Source organism: Toxotes jaculatrix, chromosome 11 (genome assembly GCF_017976425.1).
Source record: "Toxotes jaculatrix isolate fToxJac2 chromosome 11, fToxJac2.pri, whole genome shotgun sequence".
In the NCBI taxonomy this organism is placed as follows: domain Eukaryota; kingdom Metazoa; phylum Chordata; class Actinopteri; family Toxotidae; genus Toxotes; species Toxotes jaculatrix.
This window is the reverse complement of record NC_054404.1, coordinates 21,607,295-21,624,570: the sequence shown is the minus strand read 5'-3', so window position 1 is coordinate 21,624,570 and position 17,276 is coordinate 21,607,295. Positions and strand designations below refer to the sequence as shown.

The 17,276-nt window shown below is 41.2% G+C and overlaps 1 protein-coding gene across 3 annotated transcripts in view; it reads right to left on the bottom strand.

Annotated features, from left to right (window-relative positions):
* Window positions 1-17,276, bottom strand: part of smap1 (small ArfGAP 1) — an 85,230-nt gene that overhangs the window by 64,075 nt on the left and 3,879 nt on the right. For all 3 annotated transcript variants that reach the window (XM_041049041.1, XM_041049043.1, XM_041049042.1), the window contains exons 2-4: window positions 6,649-6,782; window positions 4,613-4,698; window positions 642-717 (exon numbers count right to left, since the gene is read on the bottom strand). In XM_041049041.1, the coding sequence (XP_040904975.1) occupies window positions 642-717; window positions 4,613-4,698; window positions 6,649-6,782 (296 nt within the window). The remainder of the gene's footprint in view (window positions 1-641; window positions 718-4,612; window positions 4,699-6,648; window positions 6,783-17,276) is intronic.

The following is a 17,276-nucleotide window of genomic DNA, read 5'->3' as shown; positions in this document are numbered from 1 at the left end:
TGTCAACACTGTCATCAGGGCTGAAAGGGACTTCACTGCCTCTCCATGCAGTACGTTTAGTAACCATCACCACTGTGTTTAAGAAAAGGTCAGCAGCTGTAAAAATATTAATTTTGCGGGCTTGATGAATGAAAGACGTGGATAATGGAAGTTAACCATGCACTGGCATGGAAATGTCAGTACTGGAACTCATTCAGATTCCAAATATGGTAAGAAGCACATTTTGACTTTCAACCCAACAGCATTCAAAACCATATAAACAGTCTTTGATGCAGTCTTTAGCCTTTTAGAACTAATTTGCAGTTTCCCACCAAAAGGCAAGTAATAGGAAATTATTCATATTTGATCATTAAAATGAAGCATCTAGAGTTTATAAACAGCAAGAAAAACACTCTGTAGCCTTTCAACAAAAAGAAGAAAATAATGAGAAACATAAAGGGACAGAAAAGCTGCTATTTTACACTGAAGCTGGTCTCAATCGTCAGCAGATACTGGCATCAAACAGCTCCACATCAAACCTCGTCCACAAGCAACCACTGATGCACAGGTTGATGAAGTGGCATCCGGCCATAGCAGCTCTGCAGAAGTTCTAACAATGACTCAGACTGACAGGACAAAACTCAAAAAGTGTTAATACTCACTGGAGCTGTGGCCAGGGCCTCCTTGTCGAAGTACTTTTTCCTCTCATACTTGTCCCGGATGAAGACCTCCACTGCTCTGAAGGTTATAGGGTTAAGTACTGACACACTGCACAACATATCCATTATGCACACTGCTAAAATCATCGACATACTGTAGTCCTCAGGAAAACCGGAAGACAGGTTAGTCCTCAAGCTTTGAGGACTAACTCTCCTGATTTTATGGCTGTTTGACACTGCAGACACTAGATGCAGCAGCAGAAGTCTAAATAGTGCATGAAGTACAAAAGTACAGAAAAAAAGACATTAGATATGGACATGGGTTGAATCTCTTTGCCTGATGGTATCAGTGAAATCGCTGATTACATTACAAAGTGATGGACCACTGAACTTTTGGCAGGGAATTCAAAGACTGTTTATGACAATAGTTGTTATGCACAGTTGGGGAGTAAGAATCAGGAGTCCTGCCGATGTCAAAATACCATGACAGACATACAAGTGTGTGAGCGCACACACACACACACACACACACACACACACAACCGCACACCCGTGAACTCCTCCAACTCACACAAAGCTCCCTCACACCCAGGCACTACATCAGCACTAATCCCGACTCTCTTATCTCCCTATTTCAGCAGCGACGCTTCTGTTGGATCGAGTAATAGACTTCAGAAGATTGAAAAATGATGACCACCCGCACAAGTCGAGCTCCGAGATAGGCTGGGAGGGGCGGGCTGATGGAGCTGCATCGCAAACACGGCGCTTATTTATTACTGTTGACTAAAAACACCAGAGGATGCTACAGATGCTACACACAGCAGCGCGGTTTGCAGTGGATGAACGTGTGCAAAATGACATGGTGGTACTTAATACATGACAACAAAGGGGTGTTACATGCAGACGGAGGCTACACCAATGTACCCACAAAACACAACACTGATGTATGGGCCTACTGCTCACCTTTGACACAAATCACAGCTTTTGTGTTTATTGTACTGTGTTATTGATCAGTATTATCAATGGAAAGACCTGAAGTGAAAAAACATACCAGAGCAAGCATGTGAGAATTTGGTTTATTGTTGCTACTGAGGTCCTGTTTACAGCCGCCATGCTGGTGAGCAAAGAATAAATTGTTCTTGGTCCTGCTAGCATTTTGATGCATTAATACTGACTGCTGAGGCAGCTAGTTTCTCATGAGATAAGAAAATCTCCCCTCTGCTAGAAAGACAGTGTAAAAAAAAAAAAAAAAAAAAAAAGCGAGAAATAGAGAAAGTATGAAACCCAGAATAAAACTTCATAACATCAACATCACAGAGATTTATGACTAGCAGCAATGAAAAGGGCAGCTGTGGTAACGATACTACATACAGAGTTTAAAAGGATTTGGGGTGATAATTTTATAACTGGTGACTGTCATATATGGTTAAATGTGATACGGTCAGTACTTGTTTCTCCTCACACTATACAAGCCACTATACTGTCCACACTGGACTATGGAGATATCCTTTATACTCATGATGCTGCTACGACCTTTACACCAGTGGACGCTGTCTATAAAGTGCCATCTGATTCATTACACAGATAACAATCACACTCACCACTGTGAGTTATATGAAAAGGTTGGATGGCCATCACCGTGTCCTCATTTATAAGGCTTTGCACCCTAAGCCAATGAGATCTAGTCCGGCAGCACGAAGCATTAGAGACATAAAATACCATAATGATACTAGTATTTTTAAGTATTAAATATTTTTTATAAACATGACTTTCATACTAACCATGAAAAGTCTGTAGAAGTCAAATTCTACAGACTTTCAGGTCAGTGAAAATGTCAATAACTGTAAATACACCAAAACAACATGAGCAAGACCCCAACCGGTGTGTGTGAAAAATATGAATGTAAAAATATTCTTACTATGCACATAGTGTGGTACAGAAGCTGAAAACAAAGCAGCACACACTGTACAGCAGGGGGAATCCAAAACTCCATTTTATCATTTACATATATAAGCACAGTAAACAGCAGGGCCAAAATCATGATATAAACACAGAGACACACACAGAGAAAAAGCTCACACACACATTCAGACGGTAGCTCTTCTAATCCTGAGTCTGTTATCTGCTGTTTTCAGCCAGCGGCGCTGCTGTCAGAACGACTAATGGACTTCAAAAGAGTGAAGAATGATGACCACCCGCACAAATGGGCCTGCCAGATACAAGATAGGGTATTAGAGCAGCATTTCAAACTGGGAGATTATTTATTTCAGTCTGCTGGTGGAAATATGAACATATGCTGCTGTGTTAACCACACAGCTGTCTTGTCTTGTAGTGTGGAAAAGGGCAAGCTGGAAAACGCTGTTACACCACTGTATATGCAGATACTGCTGGAGGTGTCCTGGTTAAATGTGTAGAATGAGAGTAAAAAAGCAAAGCTGTCACTTCTTATTTGGCAATGGAAGTAAATGCAGACGACGCTGAAGTTTTACTGTGAGAGAGGCAGGTTTGACACTGTAACTTCTCTGACTTCTCTTTCCAGAAAAAGGCCAATCACAGGAATGATTTCAAGTATAGTTAAACTAATCAGTACGCTGGTACTGGATATCAGTGTTATTCACCACTAATGCCACAGAGCTAACTCCCTGATCACAGCTCATTGATAACCTTGTGGTCAGTGTTTTGTTTGTTGTTGTGTTGTTGTTTTTAGACTTTTAGTTTTCCACCTTTAACGGTCAGTGTTGTTACGTCACGTGTCAAATATCAATAAAAGATTTTCTTGGAGTTTGAAGGAAAAATCTTTGCATTTTTTAAGTTTTCACAACTTGCGATAGTTCAGTGACAAGCCCGATGATCAATTAGAAAAACCAATAGAAAGAAAGAAAGAAAGAAAGAAAAACTACTCCACAGTGTATCTATTACAGCCAACCCAGTCAACAGGCTCCACAGGCCGAGATCAACAAACAACAGATGAGATTAATGTTGTTCTGGTATCAAGTTAATCATAGAATTAACATTAAATAACGAAAGCTGAAGTGCCGCCTGTGACACTGGGCATTTTATCCGGTGACAATGATGGTTAGCTCTGGCTAAAAATGAGATGATTTTTTTTACACACTGTTCTTTGCTAATAGAAAAAAAAGAGGAGCAATGACAAGTTTGTTAGCGTCAGAATCTGTGAATTTCTGTGTATTTTGCCAAACTTGGTGGAAGAAATCAGCCAGCCACTGCTGCACTCAAATCATTTCTCACACTGACACAGTCCAATTTTCAAATGCATATGCAGGGGAATCCTGAAGGAGAACAGTGCTGAGGCTGAGGTGGACAGAAACAGTCGAGTACAGTAAATGGTTGGGATTTGATCAGGTTTGTTTTTACCTATACCGATCCATTAAAAAAATGCCCACACCAGCACCGATCATTATGATAGGCTCAGGAAATCTCTACCAATGAGGGTACATTTTTCTGGAGAACACTGCAGAAGCAGCTATGCTGAAACTGTTCAGGAGCCTCATGGTGAAACAAAACATTTGACTAATGTAGGTAATGAAAGGTAACAGACGAAAGGAAAAACTTTACACTGGTGTTTCCTCTCATTTGATAGCCCTCTATACATGACACAGCTGTGGTGAGTAATTTTTATGCAAATTCATGGTGACACTGTTTGCATGCAAATATATGAGAACACAGGGAGCTTTTAGATGTGTATGTAAATATATGGTGACATACATGGTGTTAAAGGGACCTTTTATGCAAAACTACACTAACATGTATGCTGACAGGCAGCTTTTACACACAAGTGACAGCAGCAGTTTATATGCAAGTACTCAATGACAGGGAGTTTTTATGCCAACGTACACTGCCATGTAACGTGACAAACTGAAGTGAGCGAAAATGAACATGGGGCCGGATAAATGCTGGGGCCAGGCAAACAGATCATGTGACAGAAACACTCAGAGCAGGCAGGAGGAGGATACTGGTCTGTTTGAGGCCGTCTGAAGTTCTCTGGTAGGTGGGCTTCATACAGCTGTCTGGCCCTGGTGTTGCCCATGTCCACCATGCTCTGCAGGGAGAGAAGCAAGGAGGGGAAGAAAGAACAAGGAGCGTGGTGTTAATACTGGCAAAGTAACTGTTAAGAGGCCTATAAGAACATGTCACACACAGCAAGTTCTTTCATACATCACATTTGCATTCAACTCAGTTCAACCTCCGCTCCATGCATGCTTGCTCACACACAAACACAAGAGAGTGAGAGACACACTGGCCGTATGTGTCAAGGCTAAATTAAGAGGAGGGTGATAAATGGGGTGATGATAGGAGAAGTGGAAGAGACGGAGTCGGAATAATCAGCCATCCAGAATTAATTAGTCATTGAAAACAGTGATTAACATTCAGAGTGAGACCCTTTCTACTCACACTAAGCTGATGGATAGGCGCTGCCTCAAAGAAACACACACATACCTTTATCATAGGGCACATATGCACACAAACAAGTGGATATTTTAACAACTGGATGTTTTAACAACTGGATGATTAAAAACAAACACATACACACACAATTCTTCCAGATGTATTGTGTGCAATTCAATCAATGTGGCACAACACACCTATGCACAGACGTATTACAGTTCTCTACATTCATACATTCATTATGAATGTGTGTACAGGTATTCCTGAGTACATGCATGTCACAAATCCACTGTATATGTGAAAGAACAATGTAGAGCATCCTAAATACTGCATTTCTGTGATAGTGTGTGTGAATACTGACACTGATGTGTGTGTGTGCCACCTCACATCCACAGCTACAGGGAATGCAGAATATACATAATCAAAACACACAGTAAACAAAGACAAAGAAAAACTTGCACTGGTGTTCATTTGATAAAAACCTTTAATGCAGAAAAAATAAAGAGAGGAGCAACAGCTGGAAAAATCAATTATCAATAAATGTCATCAATGAATAAGTAACGATAAAGCTGTATGTGGTTGTTTCCATTTCAATTCCATCCCTGTTTCATCTGCTGTCATTTACAGTTTTACTGGAGTAAGGATAAAAGAGTTCTTACATCTATTCAGACTCCCTGATGGCAGTAGCTGGTACTCAGTGTATAGCACAGGAGATGGGTCGGTTATTATCTTGTTGGTTTGCCTCAGCGCTGCCTGTTTGTAGGTAGACTGCAGGGACGGATGCTGTCTTACATCTATTATCCTCTGTGCAGTCTGCATGAGTCGGACTAGTTTTGACTTCAATTGCGCAGAGAGGTTACCAAACCAAGCTGTGATGTCGTATCCGCCTGAACATAAACTCCTGATCAACACCAGAAACTCTGAGTTGCTGTAAGGAGTACAGACGCTGTTGTTTTTCTGCTGCAGACACGTGAACGCTCGAGGTCAGTGTGCTATCAATGGAAAAAAAACCAAGGTATTTCTGTGAGGAGACATAATCAATCGATTAAGCTTGTCAAGTATAAAAACAAAAAAAAAAGATAAAAATACACTATAGAAGAAACAAAAAAACAAAACACTAACAAGACCTGAGCGTGGCAGCCCAGGTCGAGGCAGCGGCTCCTGTTCTCATTTTAACCATGGATATACAGAAAGTTTTGATACTTAGAAAAATATCTACATTTGATAATTATAGGCTAAAATCTTGTATTTTTTATGATTTGTAAGTGGATTCATTGGATTTATAGCTGTGATCATCAACTACACTGCTGTCACTAGAAAGAGATTGATTCCATCAGTATGCGTCTGACTTCTGATTATGAATCTCAGAGGACGGGGTGTGATTGTGAAGGTTAAGCGAGCTTGAACAACAAGGCAAACAACAAATATTTCATAATTTGCTCCAGTTCAAACTCACAAATGAAAAGTGAGCAACTGTACAGTGAAGCAGTGAGAACGGAACAAACCTGTGGATTATCATCATGGATTTTTTTTTTATTGAATGCTCCAGTTAATTGTTCTGTGTGTTAAACGTGGGTATGGGCCGATTTGTGTGTTTGTATACCTGGATCTGCTCAGGTGTCCACTGGTCCAGATTGACAGATTTGACTCTGGAGATGTGGACGCCCAGGTTACGGTGGATGCCGGCACAGCGGATACACATGAACACCCCCAGGTTCCATGATGCCCATCGAGGTCCTGTAGAGAAAAAGAAAGAGAGATTTCTGCTTTAAATCTGCGCTGCTTTAAAATTTCATGTAAAAATCCTGCTGTGTCACCAGATTAACTGACTCCGTAAGACTGTTACAGAGAAGAGAAACCCATCCCAACCAACTGAGACAATAAAGATTCAGTCTTTCAATTCTTACTCAAATAAAATCAAAGTCTGGATGTGGTGGAACAGCAGGAGGTGACGAATTAAAGCTCAGCCGAGAAATGAAAAGGCAAGAAAGTGACCATCATTCTCTCTGACTTTTACTTCAGCATTGTCCCTCAGAAGGGTGCTTAAAAATTCAAAGGCCACAAAAGTGCCAAGTTGTCAAGTATAGTTTTCAAACACTAAGTTTGTTTCTAGGTTCTGATGAGTCTCAGAAACAGTTTGAACAGCAGGAGCTCAGTCCTCAGTGCATGAGCTGTGATATCCACCAGAGATGCACTGATAAAGAAAAAGGTCCCATCCACTGTCCAACTGTTTACCTGACAAGGGATTTCTGAAAGGTGCAGTAACACACAGTGGCTCAGTGTGAGTGGAAAAACCTAGTTTAGCATTTCAGGATGTAAACACTTTAGGTTATCCTGAGACAGAGGAGGAAGTAATATCCCAAATCCCTTCAGTGCATCTTAATGGCATCTTACAAAGGAGCACAGTGTGGTTTGTATTGTTTCTGGCTATCATTTGATTATATTAACTGTGGTTTGAAAAAAAAATATTTTGAAGCAAAACAAAATGTGCAGACATATCTTGTTTTCTTTTTTATTAAATATACAAGTCGTGTGTATTTAATCTTTAAGCTTTCCTTTGCTACAGTATTAGCTACTTAAAATAGTTTCTAATGCAATCTTTAAAGACAGATGATTTAAAATGCTTCTGCTTTTGTTGCAATCATGCAATCTCAATTACTTTCATTTAGTGATTAATAGCTTTAATTAAATGTCACTATGATTAAAAACCTATTTCCAAATATGAAGGGAAATATATAAAAAAAGGGCCTTTAAGCTCAGCAAAAGCAGCTTTGAGTCCTGTAACCTGCTTTTCAAAAGCTCAAGGGTCACAGGATTTTTTTTTAACCCATAAACTTAATCCTCAAAAAACAGAATTAGAACAAGAAAATCATCCATTATACTATCTACTGTATGGCAACAAGGTGAACTACACATCTAAACACTGTCTTTCCTATTTTTCATGGCACAGAGGTGAAACCAACTTGATTTTGGTGGATTTGGATTTAGTATCTTTGCTTACTAGACCGAGGCCACTCCGAAAATAACTGACATCGAGTTACATAAAAGCCCTGGAAGAGAAGAAGAAATAAGGCCATGAGCATGCTGCACAGAACCAGAAGGAGTGAAGAACATCCAGGCAGACACAGACAAGACTCTGATTCTTAGTGACACACAATGGTGCAATGTCTGCTTGAGAGGAGGGACTGAAATTTGGAATCATCCCACAAGCCTCTGCCCCATATGGGTCAGTGTGTACCAGGGTCTGAGTTTTGTCTGATTTAATTCTGCTGATTTGTTCACATGTCGAGACAACATTCAGTATCTACAAACTACTTAAATACTGACCTTTCCATTGGAAACCTAACCAACCTACCACAAAACCCAAGAACTGACCGTTCACCGTAACCTCTATCCTGAACAGCAAAGCCCTGTTCATGGCCTGCACATCCCCTGTGAAATATCTAACTTTAGCCTCAGTTTCTAGGAATAATATCATTTATACAGCCATCAAGTGCATGTTTAAGACCCTTTATGAGATTCTCAAAACTACTAAGCTAACATTAGCTTAATTAGCTAATTAGGTACAGTTGATAAAATGCATAGGCTTTCATTTCAGCATTCAAAATCAATGTCAGTGGCTAAAAAGAGACAAAAGTTGCTTCTGTGTAAATCACTGTTTCAAACGTTAATAAGAATTTCGCCATCAGTACCACTGAAACTACATAACAGCCATGCAAGCGTGAAAGGTTTCATAGCAACAGTATCAAAGAAAGGGGGGAGCAGGGTTTGGCAAAAGGTTGACTGTGGTTTAGACGAGTCAAACAACAGGGCAGAAACACCTCCTACCCCACAGGTCACTAACTGCTCATGTCAGAGTGGAAAAGCTTCTAAAATGACTGCAGTACACTAAAATCTTTCCTCCAGGAGATTTAAGCTGCTGTGTGGTTGAACCCATGAAACATGAAGGAAATAGTTTAGTGGAGAATGGCAAAATGAGAGCTTGTGAGAGAGGTTTAAACTCTACCTTTATTTCACACCTCCATAAACCCTGCCAATCACTGCGTAAAGTAGGCATTTTGACAATCCGCCCAATTCCACACATGAAAAAGGGGGTTTCAGATGCTGTAAGACAAGTCGACAAGCGCTTTGTCCGAAGCACACTAAGGCCATTAAACTCCCTGAAACACCGAACATTAACACACTCGTGCAAACTTGGTGGTATTTCTTAAAAATAAATTTTTTCTCTGGGTTCAGGTTAAGAGCTTCCCATAGAAATCTGCCATCCAAATGCAACATCCATCACATACAGTGTAGCTCTAAACAACCCCAGCTCTGCCAAATGTCCATGGGGATAAATAGAAGATGGCACAGAAATGACAGTCAAATCATTTTAATGGGCTAGTGGCTACAGTCCCTCAGCACCATCTTTGGCTCCATCCTTATCCAGACCATGAAGCTTACTATCTGTCAATTTGACGACTGAAAGCGACTTTGAACACAGAAAGTGCAAAGGATCAACTTTTATGGATCCAGGCTACATAATGGTGGAGAGGCAGGGCCGGCTGGATGGCAGCAGGGATGTACGCAGTCCAGTGGGCTTGCCGGTCTTGGGTAAGAGCATCAGTGTGTTAATGCAGTGGCACTAATGCGCTAGACGGCCTAAAGGAGCATTAAGGCTGGGATGACTGAGTGTTAAGCCTAAATCAAGCAGCTCAGCCATTGTAAGCTGGACTCTATCTGCTGGATATCTATCAGTATGGATTGGATTTCACTTTGGTCTGTTCTCAGATAACCTCTTTCAAAAAAAAAAAACTCTCCAAAACTGCATCCAATGCATAGTAGTTTCAGCTGAGCTCACATCTTCATACAGAACACATGTACAGTATGTATACCCACATATTTCACATGCATGTATGCATATGCTGGAAATTAATTTCTGGTACACTTCATAGCATCCTGATACACTGAAACTTTCTTAACAATGGGTTTCCATTGAGAAACGTCATTCTCTACAGGTTTCTAAGTATTTCTATTAAGAAAATCAATTGAGCAGTTCAGCGGGGTCTGATTGTATTTAAAGAAGTGAATGGCTCACACAAATTATACTCTAAATATACAGCAGTCTATTGTAGAAAGACATAAGCCTTTGGCCTTTGTCAGTGTCTTGCATGCTAAACTACGCTGCGCTGTTTCAACCAGCCAATCCCATTTGTCTCCGGGACGATGCACAGCCTGCACTGATACACCGACTCTTTTGACTGGTGAGTACCAGCGTCAGCGGATGATGACCAGCAGCCCCTCTGGGTCACTTAATGCAGTCACATTATTCCACTGTTCTGGCAGCAGACAGATTGCAGAAAGTTCATGTAAATGAGTGTCCAGGCTTCCTTTATCAGATTTAGGAGAAAACCAGTTAACACAGGCAGATTTCACAATGACTTTGCTATGAAAATCCGTACGTGGGTTTCTGAAAGTAGAACACACTACTATCACAGTACAGACAGCGTCTGCTCACTGTGCCATCACTTCAACTGTTCTGACCACAACACAAAAAAAATACCCAACAAAACTTTTAAACTTAACTTACTGAACAGCTTCATGTAAACTGGAGTTTGGGGTATTTGTACGATATCAGGCTCACTGTTTTATTCCAGTTTCTCTGGCGATTTGTGTTTTATGTAAACAGAGTAATTGTTCCACCATCACCTTCCATGTCTTACTGTTCCATTGCCCCCTTTCACCCAGTTAAAACATTAAATTTGAGGCCCACAGCACCAGGTGCAACATCAGAGCATCTGTTTAAGACAGGAGCCTTAGCTGTGCAGGGTAAAGAACACCCTGACCCACTGCACTGCTCCTGTTCTGAATCAGCTCCTCCTATTGGTCGACCTATTCTAAAACTACTGTTTTTAGATTACATCGATAATCTGTGGTTGAGAGATGAAAAAAATCTCCCAAACTTAAACCGACCTTTGCAGAGTCTTTAAATGAGTGAAAAATGATGCATATGCTGACTGTACACTGAACAGTGTGTGGATAAGCAGAGAAGCAGCAGCAGGTTCTGAAACATTAGTGTCTGTTCATCTGTGTCTCGTGCAGATAATTCAGATTCAATGGCTGCTTTATTACGTTATTCATCTTTATACTTGCCCTGCGTTGAAGTTTGGACAAAAATAGACAGCTGAAATGAGTTCTCTCAGTAGACATGAGCCCTGCAGTCCCCACACACACACACACACACACAGAATACAAACACACCAGTGCTAATTTGTAGCACTGACCTGATTAGACACAAATGAGCTCTTCTCTCTCTCTCTCTCTCTCTCTCTCTCTTTCTCTCTCTTTCTCTCTCTTTCTCTCTCTTTCTCTCTCTCTCTCTCTCTCTCTCTCTCTCTCTCTCTCTCTCTCTCTCTCTCTCTCTCTCTCACACACACACACAATTTCAAGCACCTCCATTCAGGTAAATTTCAGCACATCATGCAGAGTGCAACGAAGAAGGGCACACGTATGAGCATGGCTGCATAAAAAATACACACATCCCAAAATACAAACATACTGACACACCCACTGGTACACAAATAGACACCCACGAAGATCATTTCACAGACACACAGTTTAATAAATATGCTTACATTTACACACATATACACAGACAAACTCAAACACACACTGAGACAAACAGAGTCATCTCAGCTGAGAGACACACAGACAGACACACACCCTGGAGCCCTGATGAGTGACAGCAGAACTTTCCAAGTGGGGGGGGGGGGCAGCTAGCCGAGCATGAAATTAAAGCCCCAACTGTCAACCTGAGGACAGTCGGGATGACGACGGATGTGTGTGTGTCTGTATGTCTGTGTGTGTGTGTGTGTGTCTGTATGTCTGTGTGTGTGTGTGTGTGTGTCTGTATGTCTGTGTGTGTGTGTGTGTGTCTGTATGTCTGTGTGTGTGTGTGTGTGTGTGAGAGTGTGCGTGATGGTGGCAGCAAGGTAGGGCGAGGTGGACAGAGATGTCAGCTGAGGTGTTTCACTCTTTCATCATCATTCAGAGGTCAATCTGTGATCTGGTGTTTAATCCTGCTGAGTCAATGCTGATGGACGTTTGGACCTCATGTGAAAATGCTTTGAAAGAACAAACACAATAAATAAGGAACATCTGAATTTACTGATGTGATTCCTGCGAGCTCATTCAATCAATATTTATTAGCGGGAAGAAAAGACTGTGGCGAGAAACCGGAGCCGGCTCTTTCTTCGGGGACTTCGGAGTGAAGATACAAAGTTTGAAGCTTTAAGGCTGAAAGAGTCAGACTTTGTGGACTTTAACTATGTCTGACTTGACTCATACAAATCCTCCGGGACTAGGTACACTGCAGCCTTTATCTGTTCTGAACCACAGCACCCAGAAATCTATCAGAGCTACTGTCACAGCCACCGTCCTACCATTCTTATGTGATTCATCTTTTCATTTTTGGCATAATTGCTCTTTAGGTTTTATATCCTTCTTTTATCCTTCTGTATATAATATTTATAAGTTTTTTAAATTACATTTGGCTGTGTGAAACAAATTTGGTTCTTCTTCATTTTACTTGAATAAATTATAAACAACAGCTAATCTTACTGCATGAGGGCTAAATGGTGCCACAGGCAAAAAAAAGAAAAAAAAAACACAAACATCCCTGTGCTAAAATTCAGTAGTATTCTCCATTAAAGAAGGTTAACCACCTCCATTTCCTAATTAATAAAATGTCCCATCAATAAATCATCCGAAGGCTGCCGAAATCTTCAGCACAGGCCGGAGCAGTGTGGAGAATCGGAGTGACGGGCAGGACACTGAGGGGAAAATAAAAAAGCACTGTGTTGCTCCCTGCTGGTACATTACTGTGATTCAGTGTCAGCCGTAATGAGGAGGAGTGGACAGACTGCTGCTGCACAGAGAAATGTTCTCCTCTCTACACAGTCTTTCTTCTTTATTATAACAAGAGGAAAAACTAATAAAACCTTATCATCTGGTCTTATTGTCTGTTCTTAAACAAATACTAGAACATTATGGTTCAGGCAGTATATAAATCATGACAGATGCACACTACATAAAAAGCATTATCAGAGGTAATAAAGAGTGAAACAGACAGAGGGATATACACGGGGGGGGATGAACAAGTCTACAACTCACAAATAGTTTATTTCATTATGTTTTCTACAGGAAAGATGTAAATGATTTAAGAGCATGAGAAAACCCATAAAACTCAAGTCTCACAAGAATCTTTTGAACTGTTCAGCATTATAATGTCACACAACTGCTACGGACAGACAGCAAAGACATGGGTGTACTGATAAAGTGAAGATAGGACTCCACCTGCTGGTGAAAGAGGGCAGTGTAGTGAATTCAGCCAGAGTATGTTACAAGATCCTTTATCTTCTTTTTGTATTCAGATTCCTGGGGGTTGAAGGTGTGTGTAACACACAGGGTGAGGTCAGAAAGCAGTCAATTAATCAGTTAATCAATTAACTGTTGCCAAAATGCTCTGGATTCTCTGTTGCAGCTGACTACTTTTCTCTGCACATTTATCAGTGATTGAAATAATTAATAGTTCATTCATTCGCTTCTGAAGAAAGTGCAGACTTTGTATTAAAAGATAAATGAGACAGATTCCAGGTATTCAGCTGGAAATAAAAACAGCTTAAGTGACAATGAACCTCTGTATGCAGACTGCAGCTTCTCAGTGTGATAACTAACCTGTCCTTCACACCTTCAAAAGGTGTACAATTGCAGGTGTGCGTGCGAGCTTTCAGGTCCAAATTAAAAAGAATGCGTGTGTGTGTGTGTGTGTGTGTGTGTGTGTGTGTGTGTGTGTGTGTGTGTGTGTGTGTTTGTGTGTGTGTGTGTGTGTGTGTGTGTGTGTGTGTGTGTGTGTGTGTGTGTGTGTGTGTGTGTGTGTGTGTGTGGGCCTGTGCCAGTGCTTTATGTGTGTGACAGCAGAGAGGTACCAAGGACAGGTTGTCAAAGCGCTGAGTGCCCTGCAGGCGTTTGCCAAGATCTGCTGTGCCAGCTCAGAGCACCCCCTGCCACAAATCATAACACTGACACACTGCCAGCCTGCGTGTGTGCGTGTGCGTGTGCGTGTGTATGTGTATGTGTGTGTGTGTGTGCGTGTGTGTGTGTGTGTAGCATTTGAGTCACATTGGTGAAAGGACTGTGTTGAAACCAAAGGCGAAAATTATAGTCTGGGCTCTAAGTAGTGGATAGACTGAGATGCCAGAGAAGACAGGAAAATGGTATTACAATCAATAAGGACTCCATCTCTCTCTCTCTCTCTCTCTCTCTCTCTCTCTCTCTCTCTCTCTCTCTCTCTCTCTCTCTCTCTCTCTCTCTCTCTCTCACACACACACACACACACACACACACACACACACACACACACACACACACACACACACACACACACAAAATGTAGGGCATTGTGTGTAGACAGGAGACAGAAGTGAGGGTGGAATTACAGCTGAGAGACTAAGGTGAGTCACCACACTGCAGTGGTCATAGTGGGGCAGCCACACCCAGACACACTGACTGCAGCAGGCAGCGTGGAGGGCAGATAATGTTTGGCCATGACAAACCCTAAAACAAACTGATCAATCAAACCAGAGCCCTGTACTCCGAGTGGTCAATCAGCCATGGAGTGGATGCTTGTTTTAAAAATCAATGAAAGCTAATACACTGCCTCGGTTGTGTTTGCAGTGCACGGCGTCCAGCCGAGACATCCATGTTCAAACTCTGAGACGGAAAATTTTACACACAATGTTTACAAAAACAACTCAGTCAGTGTGTATTTGTCAGTGCAGTGAAACAATGGGAAACGTTTTCAGGGATAATGACAAAAACATGGAAACCCTCATGAAACATAAGCAAGAAATATATCAAAGTAATGATTCTGGATAAGGACAAATGTGAACCTTGGTGCAGCTGGAATGTCAGAAAAGTGCAAAGAGCTGGGTGGAACAGGAAGTTACCCTGCATTCATCCCAGGACAGCAACTCCTTTTTCAATTAATTAATCATTCATCCAACAAAATGTCAGGAAACTGTGAAATGTTATATAAATATCCTTTGACAAATTAAGCTTGCATGTCATAATCTTTGATATTAGTGACCATGTGATGGTATTATTAATGATAAAGCTGATTTTTGTGATGAGACTTTGCTGTGGTAAAAATGTTAACCTGCTGGTAGGTCATGTCTGACAGTGTGAAAGCTATCTGACTGAGGACACTGTGAAACTGCTGACAGCTCTACACTGCAGCTGCTTCACAGGACAGACTGCAGCACAGCCCCGAACCATGCAGGTCCCAGTCCAGAGCCTGTAAGGCAATGCTTAACAGGTTCACCCAGGAGATTCTGACCACTATTCAATACATATGAATTATACTGTTTAGCCAACAGAGACACACTACTCTGTCACGACACACAAGGCGCAGCAGCACGTTAGCAGAGCAGTAGCACGTTAGCAGAGCAGCAGCAGCAGCTCCAGGGGGCGTTCAGGCACAGTGCTGAGTTGCAGGGTGCCGGCGGTTTGGAAGCACACAAAGTCGAAACAAGCTGTCACAGAATATGTCCACACTTCAAATACCAAAATGATAGAGGCATGAAGACAGAGCACTAACAAAGACAAAGAGTTTAACTCTGTAGTTTATGGATCAGTCTCATGGATGTTACATACAGATGATAACATTCATAAACAACGGTAACCTTGAGCTAAAGTTATATAACTCAGAGACTGGCAGGACAGACAGCCCTGAATCCTGCAGGTCCATGATGACCTTAAAGCCATTACATGATGCTGCTGGAGTTTAACTGTACATTCTGACAACTCTGTTCACCAGGTGTCTGTTACTTACACTTAACGACTTCCAAGCTACCTGCTCACTACTTGTCTGAAAAGGATGTGAATCAGCCTGTTTTTCAGACATCAAAGTTACACACAAAGTAGAGGTCTTCTTCAACCAACCAAGCTGTGCTGCTGTTGTTGCTGTTGTCAGACGTGCCATTAATTATCTACAGGTGATTAAACGCACCAGTGACAGCCGTCGATATAATCGACAAAATCAACAGTCACCGACTAAACCTCTCATCTCCTGCAGCTCATGAAAGCCCCTCTACAGTCACGCTCCACCCATACAGGTGTTTTCACTTAGATAATTACCTGATTAGAGCTCCTCTACACAGTGTGGTGTACCAGGGCTGCCACTTTTTCAAAAAGTCAACTTCCAACAAATTTGAACTGACACATAATCCATTCCAATGAATCCAAACGCAGCACAAGTAGCATGGTGGAGCTGGTTCAACCTCACTACAGGTCTAATCAGCCAGAAAATGTGTGTGGGTGGGTACAGAGCCTACAGCATCAGCATCATTATTATTGTTATTATTACTATCATCATTATTATGTAAGCTTTTTAGGATTTTTAAAAATCTACTATTCCAAATTGCAATTTTGACATAAAAATGGTTCATTGTTCAGTCCTGGCTCTTCAACACAAATATTATGAATTTGATTTTTACTGTTACTAGCTTGTTTGATGTGTCACTAAACTGACTGTGTGCATCTATGTAAGCAGCAGTCTACACATGCAGTTTCTACTGCTTTGGTGTTGCTTTTTAAATTCTAATCTGATTTTACCCAATTATGAATCATTAACTGACAATAAACAGCAAATGCCTAAACCTCAGTGACAGATGCTTCTGTCAAATAAGATCTCTGATCTCTGTTGGCATCAACTGTTTTATCATCTTTATCATCTCGTTTGCACTTGAAACTGACTCATTGTCACTTACAGTGTGAACACATGTTAAGAATGAAAAGCAATTTTAATCTGACAGTGGCCATGATAAGAAAACTCTTTACAGGACTGTGATTTTCTAAACTTTTCAGCTTTGCTGAGGCTCTTAGGTATTAAACTCAATACAGGAGAAATCAACTGATTTCAGCTTTCAGACTCTGGACTTACAAAGCTTTTCACAAAATCCATGTATCTTTTATATAAAAATAGCTGTGACACAGTCAGCCTGACTCATAGGGCACGGCTGGATGCTGTTGCTTTATATCTAACATAAGTAAACATGCCTCGGGCTGCAGAGTGCTGTGTCACTGACTGATGGAGAAAACATCAATCAGCAGATCACATTTTAATGCAGTTCAGTGAAGAAAAACGGGTTAATTACTGGATCCACTGCTATTATCATTTAGAGTCTAAATAAG